The sequence below is a fragment of the Mesoplodon mirus genome, assembly GCF_964341445.2.
Source record: "Mesoplodon mirus genome assembly, chromosome: 19".
Lineage (NCBI taxonomy): Eukaryota > Metazoa > Chordata > Mammalia > Artiodactyla > Ziphiidae > Mesoplodon > Mesoplodon mirus.
Window position 1 is genome coordinate 58,953,345 of NC_138995.1, and position 9,312 is coordinate 58,962,656.

At 51.7% G+C, this 9,312-nt stretch overlaps 1 protein-coding gene across 1 annotated transcript; it reads left to right on the forward strand.

Annotated features, from left to right (window-relative positions):
• Positions 1-480: 480 nt before the first annotated feature.
• SIGLEC11 (sialic acid binding Ig like lectin 11) lies at positions 481-9,091 on the forward strand. The gene is made up of 8 exons (XM_082606204.1): positions 481-524; positions 612-1,442; positions 1,641-1,688; positions 5,597-5,854; positions 5,944-6,228; positions 6,461-6,557; positions 7,038-7,104; positions 8,853-9,091. The coding sequence occupies exons 1-8, from the start codon at positions 485-487 to the stop codon at positions 9,042-9,044; spliced, it is 1,818 nt and encodes a 605-aa protein (XP_082462330.1). The 5' UTR covers positions 481-484; the 3' UTR covers positions 9,045-9,091.
• Positions 9,092-9,312: the final 221 nt, after the last annotated feature.

Below are 9,312 nucleotides of genomic sequence, written 5' to 3' on the forward strand. Positions count from 1 at the left end.
TGGGGGCACTGGGTTTGGGGTCACGCAAAAGTGAGGCAGGATTTATGAGGTCATGCCCTCCTCTGCCTGCAGCCCCTGCGTGCAGTAGATGTTTGCCTGGCAAATGAATGAATGAACAAATAAATGAATGAATGAATGAATCCCTGCCTCCAGCACCTCACCTGGAGCCTTCCCCCGCCTGTTTCCTGGGAGAGCCCCACTCCCGGCACTGCCCTCCCCCTGGGCTGACCCAGCGTGGCTGCTTCCTGGGGTCAGGGTTTAGAGCAGCCCTGCATCCTATCTCTGCTCTGGTGCTTCCATCTATGAAAGGAGAAGTCAGAAGAGATGTCTTCCAGACATTTGCAGTTCCAAGCTTCCTCTTTTACTCATCTGTGGATGGTCACTGCCCCCTTCTCCCCCAGAAGCTTCCTGTTGGGGCTTCCTTCCCGGACAGACAGGCAGGTCCAGAAACTGGACAGTCCTGGGAACTCCTGGCCCCTTGGACATGGACAGGTTGCTGCTGCTGCTGCCCCTGCTACGGGAGGGTAAGTGAGTGGATGGTGGGGAGAGCAGGGTCCCGGCCGGGACGGGGCTGGGGCTGGAGCTGCAGCTGAGCCTCTGTGTCCCCCCAGGGTCCCTGCAGCAGGATCCGTGGTACCAGCTGCAAGTGCAGGAATCGGTGACAGTGCAGGAGGGTTTGTGTGTCCTTGTGCCCTGCACCGTCTCCTATCCCTCACTTGGCCCGACCGACTCTACACCCATTTATGGTGAATGGTTCCGGAAAGGGGATAGACCATCCCAAATGGATCTTGCCATGGCCACAAACAACCCAGGCAGGGGAGTAAAAAAGAAGAGAAAAATCCCATTCCACCTCCTCGGGGACCCTGGGGCGAACAACTGCTCCCTGGGCATCACAGACGCCCGGAAGGGGGACAGTGGAAACTATTATTTTCAGCTGATGAGAGGTGATGTGAAACATAGTTACAAAAATAACCTGTTCATTGTGAACGTGACAGGTACGGAGGGGTCCCCAGGAACAGATAACAGGGATGGGGGGAAGGACGGACCCCCCTGTCCCTCCACCTCTAAGGGGGACACTGGCACATGGTCACATCAGGGCTGGGCACACACAGGGGGCCCCTCTGGGGTCTGGCTTCTCCCTCTCTCCTCTCCAGCGCTGACACAGACCCCCGATATCTACATCAAGGAGCCCCTGGAATCCGGCTCTAGCAGCCACGTGACGTGCTCCGTGCCAGGGGCCTGTGACCTGGCCACGCCGCCCACCATCTCCTGGACCGGGGCTGCCCTCCGCCCCCCGGGACTGGACTCGAAGGGGGCCTATAACTCCTCGGAGATCCTGCTCACTCCCGGCCCGCAGGACCACGGCACCAACCTCACCTGCCGGGTGACCTTCCGCAGGGCTGGCGTGAGCACGGAGAGGACCGTCACGCTCAACGTGTCCTGTGAGTGCGGAATCAGGATGGCGGGTGCTCGTGGGGCGGGGTATGGGCGCTGGTGACCCGGAGGCCAGGGGCTGGGAGGGTCTGCAGGAAGGATGTAGGCCCTGCTCTGCTGTGCTTCCATTTCTGTGCCTCCTGGCAGGTGGGGGGCGCGGAAGGGTCAGCTCTGACTCTCTTCCTCACTGCGTCTCTCTGCCCTAGACGCCCCCCAGAACCTGACCATCAGCATCTCCCGAGGAAATGGCACAGGTAGGAAGGGAGGGCCGTGGGGATATAGCGGGGATGGGAGAGACGGGAGAGCCCCCATTCACTCCTAGACAGATTGTTTTTTACTTACTATTCATTTCGTGCGAAGACGATTTGTCAAACATATGCAAATTTTGAGGAAACACCATAAAAGGAAGACCCGGGTGGTACTTAGCACCCTGGGTAAGAACTGGAAGCTCATCCCCACCTTTGGAGCACCCGATTTGAGCCCCTCCCTTCTGGCCTCAGAGAAAGCCACTACACTGAGTTTGTGTGATTCTTCTTTTATTGATTTCATTTTATTTAAAAAATATGTATTTATTTATTTTTGGCTGCCTTGGGTCTTTGCTGCCGCACGCGGGCTTTCTCTAGTTGTGGTGAGAGGGGCCTACTCTTCGTTTCGGTGCACAGGCTTCTCTTGCTGCGGAGCATGGGCTCTAGGCGCGCAGGCTTCAGTAGTTGTGGCACGTGGGCTCAGTAATTGTGGCTGGCGTGCTCCAGAGCGCAGGCTTGTTAGTTGCGGTGCATGGGCTTAGTTGCTCCGCGGTACTTGGGATCTTCCTGGACCAGGGCTTGAACCCATGTCCCCTGCATTGGCAGGCGGATTCTTAACCACTGGCCACCTTTATTTTTGGCCACACTGAGGGGCTTGTGGGATCATAGTTCCCCAACCAGGGATGGAACACAGGTCCTTGGCAGTGAAAGTGCGGAGGCCTAACCACTGGACCGCCAGGGAGTTCCCATAATTTTACTTTATTTTTGATTGCAGTGTAATTGATAAGTAAATTGTATATATTTAAAGTGTACCACGTGATGGTTCGATATACATATATGCTGTGAAAGGATTACCACAGTCAAGTTAATTAATACATCCACATTCCTTCTGTTTTCATTTTACCAAATATGTTTGAATCTCTGCACGATGTATAGTTTACCGTATTTTTAAAAGCTTTATGTGAATAGGAGTAAGACGTGTTCCTGTTTGACTTTTTATTTCTTTAGTTGAAATTAAATTCACGTAACATAAAATTAGCCATTTTATTTTTTCCCCTTTATTTTTAAATTAAGCAGAGCTGATTTACAATGTTGTGTTAGTTTCAGGTGTACAGCAAAGTGATTCAGTTATACATATATATAAATCTATCCTTTTTCAGATTCTTTTCCATTATAGGTTATTGCAAGACACTGAATATAGTTAAAATTAGCCATTTTATTTTATTTTATTATTCTTGGCTGCACTGCACAGCTTGTGGGATCTTAGTTCCCTGACTAGGGATGGGACCCGAGCTCTCACCCGAGCAGTGAAAGCGCCGAGTCCTAACCACTGGACCGCCAGGGAATTCCCAAAATAAGCCATTTTAAAGGAAACAATTCAATGGCATTGAGGACATACCTATTAGGTAGTCATGTCTTTTTTTTTTTTTTAAATATTTATTTATTTATTTATTTATTTTGCTGCACCGGGTCTTAGTTGCGGCATGTGGGATCTAGTTCCCTGCCAGGGATTAAACCCAGGCCCCCTGTATTGGGAGAACAGAGTATTAACCACTGGACCACCAGGGAAGTCCCAAAATGAGCCATTTTAAAGGGAACAATTCAGTGGCATTAGGACATTCACAATGTGGTGCAACTGCCCACCTCAACCTAATTCCAAAACTTTCCCATCACCCAGAAAGAAAGCCCTGTACCTGTTAAGTATTCAGGTCCTATTCTCCCCTCTTTCCAGGCCCAGGCAACTACTCATCTACTTTCTGTCTCTGTGAATTTGCTATGAATTCTGGATATTTACAGAAATGGAATTATACCATCTGTGGACGTTCATGTCTGGCTTCTTTCACTTAACGTGATGTTTTCAAGGTTCATCCACATTGTAGCATCGATCAGAACTTCCCTCCTTCTTACGGCTGAATAATATTCCACTGTGTGGATGGACCACCATCTGTTTCTCCATCCATTTGTTGATGGGCATTTGGGTTGTTTCTACCTTGTGGCCGTTGTGAATGGTGCTGCTCTGAACATTCCTGTACAAGTAACTGTTTGAGTCCCTGATGTCAATTCTTTTGAGTCTGTACCTGGGAGTGGATTTTCTGTGTCAGAACTGCCTTGACTTTGGTGTGGCAGCATCTCATGATCTTGACCTTCACCTGCAGTGCTTGGAGCTGTAATTACCATGTCTCCTTGTCGACAGACCACTCCACTGCAGAACTTAGTTGTCCATTCCATTTTTGTTTTTTTCTCTTTTCCATTCTACTTTTTTTTGTGTGTGTGTGGTATGCAGGCCTCTCACTGCTGTGGCCTCTCCCGCTGCGGAGCACAGGCTCCAGACGCGCAGGCCCAGCAGCCATGGCTCACGGGCCCAGCCGCACCGCGGCATGTGGGATCTTCCCGGACCGGAGCACGAACCCGCGTTCCCTGCATTGGCAGGCAGACTCTCAAACACTGCACCACCAGGGAAGCCCCCATTCTACTTTTGACAAGCGTTTGAGTTCACTGATTTTAGTTTTCCTGGGAATGTCCCTTCAAACATTCCCCATTCCCTGGGCGAACAGAAAAGCCTTTCTTTTGGGCAATACTTCTAAAGCTTGATTGAGCACACACATTTCTCAAGGATCTTGTGACAGTGAAGATTCTTACTCTGGAGGCCCAGGGAGGCCTGCAAATCTGCATCTCTAACCAGGTCCTGAAGTGTGCTGATCTACTGGGTCACAGTCCCTACTCTGAGTTATGAGATTATTAAGTTTTAGGGCCAGGAGTATAATTGTGGGGCCTCAGGGATGTATGTATGTGTATGTATATATATATATATTTGTTTTTATTATTTTTTAATTAATTAATTTGGCTGTGCTGGGTCTTAGTTGCGGCATGCAAGATTTTTTGTTTTTTTTTTAGTTGTGGCATGCGGGCTTTAGTTCCCTGACCAGGGATCGAACCTGGGCCCCCTGCCTTGGGAGCGTGGAGTCTTAACCTCTGGATCACCAGGGAGGTCCCTCAGGGATGTCTATTATCGATGCCACTAGATAAGGCTATGACAGAATAGCTCTGGACTGGCCACATGAGAAACTGGCAATGAATGTTGTCTGGGACAAGAGGAATTTGTCACTTGGGGAGTCAGTGTGGGAGGGACTTCATTCTGGACACCCCTTCCTTCCTCTGTGAATTTTAGAATGCGAGATGTGAACGCCCTATTTATCCTGAGATAACCGGGGCAAAGGAGGTGAGGAGGTAGAGACCAGGTCCTGAAGAGCCTTGAAGGATGTGGGACTTGAATTTTGGATACTTGAATGGCGGATGGTGACAGTTCAGGAAGGAAGGAGAGAAACGTGGATGAGGACAAATGCCTCAGAGAAGTTAAGGGGCAACCCGTGTCCATCCACAGATGGACAGATGAACAAAACATCGTCTGTTCAGACAATGGATGAGATTCAGCCACGAAAAGGAATGAGGCACTGATACACGTAGAAGAACCTTGGAAACATCATGCTGAGGGGAAGAAGCTGGATATTTACACACCATGGCCGGAAGAGACAAATCCATAGAGACAGAGATTAGTGGTTGCTTAGGGCTGGGGTGATGAGAGGATTGGGTGGGGGTGGCTAAGGGGTACAGAGTGTTGTGGGGGGGTCATGAAAATGTTCTAAAATTGATTGTGGTGATGGTTATCGCATGACTTTTAGGTGGTATGTAAATGGAGTTGCGTGGTATGTGAATTATATCTCAATAAAGCTGCTTAAAAAACTATTTGTGGGATTCCTTCCCAACTTAAAAAAAAAAAAGTAGAAAGGAGAGAGAAATAGAAACAGCGCTTCATAGCCTGGGCTCAGCTCTCTGTCTCTGTCTCTGTCTCTGTCTCTCTCTTTCTGTCTCTCTCTGTGTCTCTCTGTCTTTGTCTCTGTCTGTCTCTCTCTCTCCAGAGCTGAAATACCTGGGGAATGGCTCATCTCTTCCCGTCCTGGAAGGAGAATCTCTGCGCCTGGCCTGTGTCGCCAACAGCAACCCCCCAGCCACACTGAGCTGGTCCCAGGGGAGCCGGACCCTGAGCCCCTCACATCCCTTGAACCCCGGGGTCCTGCAGGTGCCCCGGGTGGTGTCGGGCCATGAAGGCGAATTCACCTGCCGAGCTCAGCATCCTCAGGGCTCCCTGTGGACCTCCGTGCATCTCTCCGTGCAGAGTGAGCTGGGAGGAGGGAAAACACTCAGGGACAGGATACTCAGGTCCAGGGGAGGGGAGAGGCACGCTGACACTTCTCCTTCCCCACAGACGCCCAGCAGCTGCTGGGACCCTCCTGCTCCCAGGAGAATGAGGGTCTGCACTGCGACTGTTCCTCCCGAGCTCAGCCGGCCCCCTCCCTGCGCTGGCGGCTGGGGGAGGGGCTGCTGGAGGGGAATGTCAGCAATGCCTCCTTCAAGGTCACCTCCAGCTCGGCTGGGCCCTGGGCCAACAGCTCCCTGAGCCTCAGCGACGGGCTCAACTTTGGCCTCAGACTCAGCTGCGAGGCCCTGAACGTCCACGGGGCCCAGAGCGCCACTGTCCTGCTGCTGCCAGGTCAGGGGGCCTGTTGGGGGCAGAGGCTTAGGGGGAAAGGAGTCTCCATCCTTTGAAGATGGAGCTTGTGGGGAGAGGGGCCTGGACGGGAGGGGATGAGAGACAGGGGTGGGGGCAGAGCCCTGTTCTTTGGCTGCTTGGGGGCTGAGGAGAGCTTCAGTTCTGTGGGAGGAAGGGGCACGAGGGTGCTGGGGCTTGGAGGGGAGCCACCCCACACCCCGATCATCTGCAGGGAAGCCCAAGCTTGGAGGAGAATTCGTTCTGGGGGCTGTGGGAGGAGCCGGCATCGCTGGCCTGCTCAGTCTGTGTTCCTGCCTCATCTTCTTCACGTGAGTGTCATCTCCTGGGGGAGGGAGGCGAGTGCAGGGGGCGGGAAGGGGTCTGAGCCCTGGAATCCCAGGCAGCCCCCGCTGAAGGAATCTGGATGGTGCAGAGCTTTGGAGAACTGGGCCTTGGGTCAGGGAATCAGAGCAGGGTCTGTCCCCAGCCATCCATGAAGGGCACCCGTTCTCATTATGAAGGTCAATAAGATGAGGTGCACCCCCTACCTCCTGGCCTCGGTCAGCCGTTCTAGCCTTTTTTTTTTTTTTAATTTTTCTTATTTTTTGGCCACGCCGTGTGGCACTTGGGAACTTAGTTCCCTGACCAGGGATAGAACCCATGCCCCCTGCAGTGGAAGCTTGGAGTCTTAACCACTGGGCTGCCAGGGAAGTCCCAGCCCTTCTAGCCTCTTAAGCAGGGAGGACAGTAGTTGCCCTCCAAGCTCTGAGCCAGCTGGGCTGTTGAAAGGTCCTGGCTTCCCCTTTCAGAATGAAGACCTTCAGGAAGGCACCCGGTGAGAAGGATGAGCCCTTCGTGCTGGGTCTTACCTCCCAGGTGAGTGACGAGCATTCTGTCCCTCGGGATCCCATCTGGCTATCTCCCCAGCATGGCCATGGCTGCAGGCCTCTCGATGACTTAGATGCTCATCATGACCTACACAGGCTTTTCCTCTGGACCCTATCAACACAGTCACCCAGCCCAGTGACCTGGGAGTCACCCTCCCCTCTGCTCTCTGTCTCCTCTCTCAGAGCCAAGGACCACCCAGCCATCTTACTGATTGTATTCAGTTCCAACTGGGTCCTCCCTACCCCCACCTCCTCCTTTCTCTCTGGACTGCTGACCCACTTTCCCCCCACTTCCTACCTCACCTCCCCAAGACAGGATGCCACAAGGCTCTCCCCAAAATAATTATTGTCTACTATCAAGTTTGGGGGTCCCCAAGACAAGCTCAATTTCAATAACTCACCAGAAGGACTCACAAAACTCACTGAAAGCTTTTATACTCATGGTTATAGTATATTACAGGACAAGGATAGAGATTAAAATCAACTAAGGGAAAAGGCACATGGGGCAGAGTCCAGGGGAGACCAGGCATGAGTACCCAGTTGCCTCTTTCAAGTGGAATTGTGCAGAAAGTGCTTAATTCTCCCAGCAATGATGTGTGATAACATGTATGGGCTATTGCCAGACAGGGAAGCACACCTGAGCCTTCACATCCAGAGTTTTTTTTTTTTTTTTCTTTTTTTTTGGCCACACTGAGCAGCTTGTGGGATCTTAGTTCCCCGACCAGGCATCAAACTCATGTCCCTGCAGTGGAAATGAGGAGCCCTAACCACTGGACGGCCAAGGAATTCTCCCAAACCCAGCATTTTTATTGGGAGTTGGTTACGTTGGCATGGCTGACTGCCCACATGGCTTAACTTAGTGTCCAGTCTCTGCAAAGGTGTGATACTGTGTGACCCAAGGCCCCCACCATCTGTCACATTGTTACACCATCTAGTGTGGGCCAAGACCCGGGTGAACAAAGACACTCTAATCAGTCAAGACATTTCAAGGGTTTAGAGGTTCCCTCCCAGGTGCTGGGGCACAGGGTCAAATTTCCTTTGGGCAAGGTTAACCCTTTCTGGCACAACAAGATCCTTTGATTTTAGGGTTCATAATGCAATTGGGTGATTGTGTTTGCCTGAACCTCTGAAATGCTGAGTGGTCCCTGAAGGGCCATCCAGGTCTGAGCAAATCCCTGTCCTCACACCACCCATCCCATTTTTGTCCCATCTTAATTTGCAATTATATAGTAATATAATTGACTACTGCTTTAACGCCTGCTCCCTGCCGTCCCCCCCCCCCGCCCCCCACTGCAAGTTGCAGGAGGTCAGGAATGGTGTCTTCTTTGTTCCTCATTGAATATCCAGAGCCTGGCACCAGGGGAGCTCTTCCATAAGGCAGCATTGGAGTCAGAAAGATTTAGCATAAATCTTGGCCTTACCAATGACTAAATGTGTGATTTGGGGATATTTACTTAGCTTTGATTTCTCCACCTGATAAATGGGGATAATAGTGTCTCCCAAGTAGATTGTTGTGAGGAATCTAGGAGACTGGCAACTAACTACCAAGGGCCAGGCATTATTACTGTCAAGCATTTGTTGAATGAATGAATGAATGAATGAATGGGGGCCTCAGCCAATGTCTGGAATGAATAGATGGAAGACTGAATGTTCAGTTTTCAGGGTTACGTATGGACCCCCCTTGCTCTCTCCCAGCCCTGTTATCATAATATGACCCCCTTCTTTCCCTCCACTCAGGGTTACCAGCATGAGTGTCCTCCAGGCAGCCCCCGGGACCTCCCCCCACCAGCGGTGGCCGCCCCCACCTCTGGGGAGGAACAGGAGCTCCATTACGCCTCCCTCAGTTTCTACACGCTGAGGCCCTGGGAGCCTCAGGACCAGGAGGCCGCCAGCACCACCGAATATGCTGAGATCAAGATCCATAAATGACGACCCCCAGCTCTGGAGACCTCCCCCCACCAGAGCTCCCCAAAGACTCTCGGCTGAGGCTGTCGTTGGACTGCATCGCATCCCTCTGCCCCACCTGCCCCCTCCGTCTCCCCTCCACGGGGACCCACCCCTGGGGCACTTCCTCCTCCCAACACATTGCATACTGGCCTCTCTCTGAGCCTGCTTCCTGGAAACTCAATTTGTGTATTTCCTCAGACAAAAACAATCATTCACTGATTATCTGAAATCAGTGATTCAAGGGTACCTC

Bases quoted from the DNA above. Each gene is read 5' to 3' on its own strand.
- SIGLEC11 (XM_082606204.1), top strand. From the start codon at position 485: ATGGACAGGTTGCTGCTGCTGCTGCCCCTGCTACGGGAGG. The intron at 1,689-5,596 runs GTAGGAAGGGAG...CTCTCTCTCCAG, and splicing joins CTCCCGAGGAAATGGCACAG to AGCTGAAATACCTGGGGAAT. The intron at 6,558-7,037 runs GTGAGTGTCATC...TTCCCCTTTCAG, and splicing joins TCCTGCCTCATCTTCTTCAC to AATGAAGACCTTCAGGAAGG.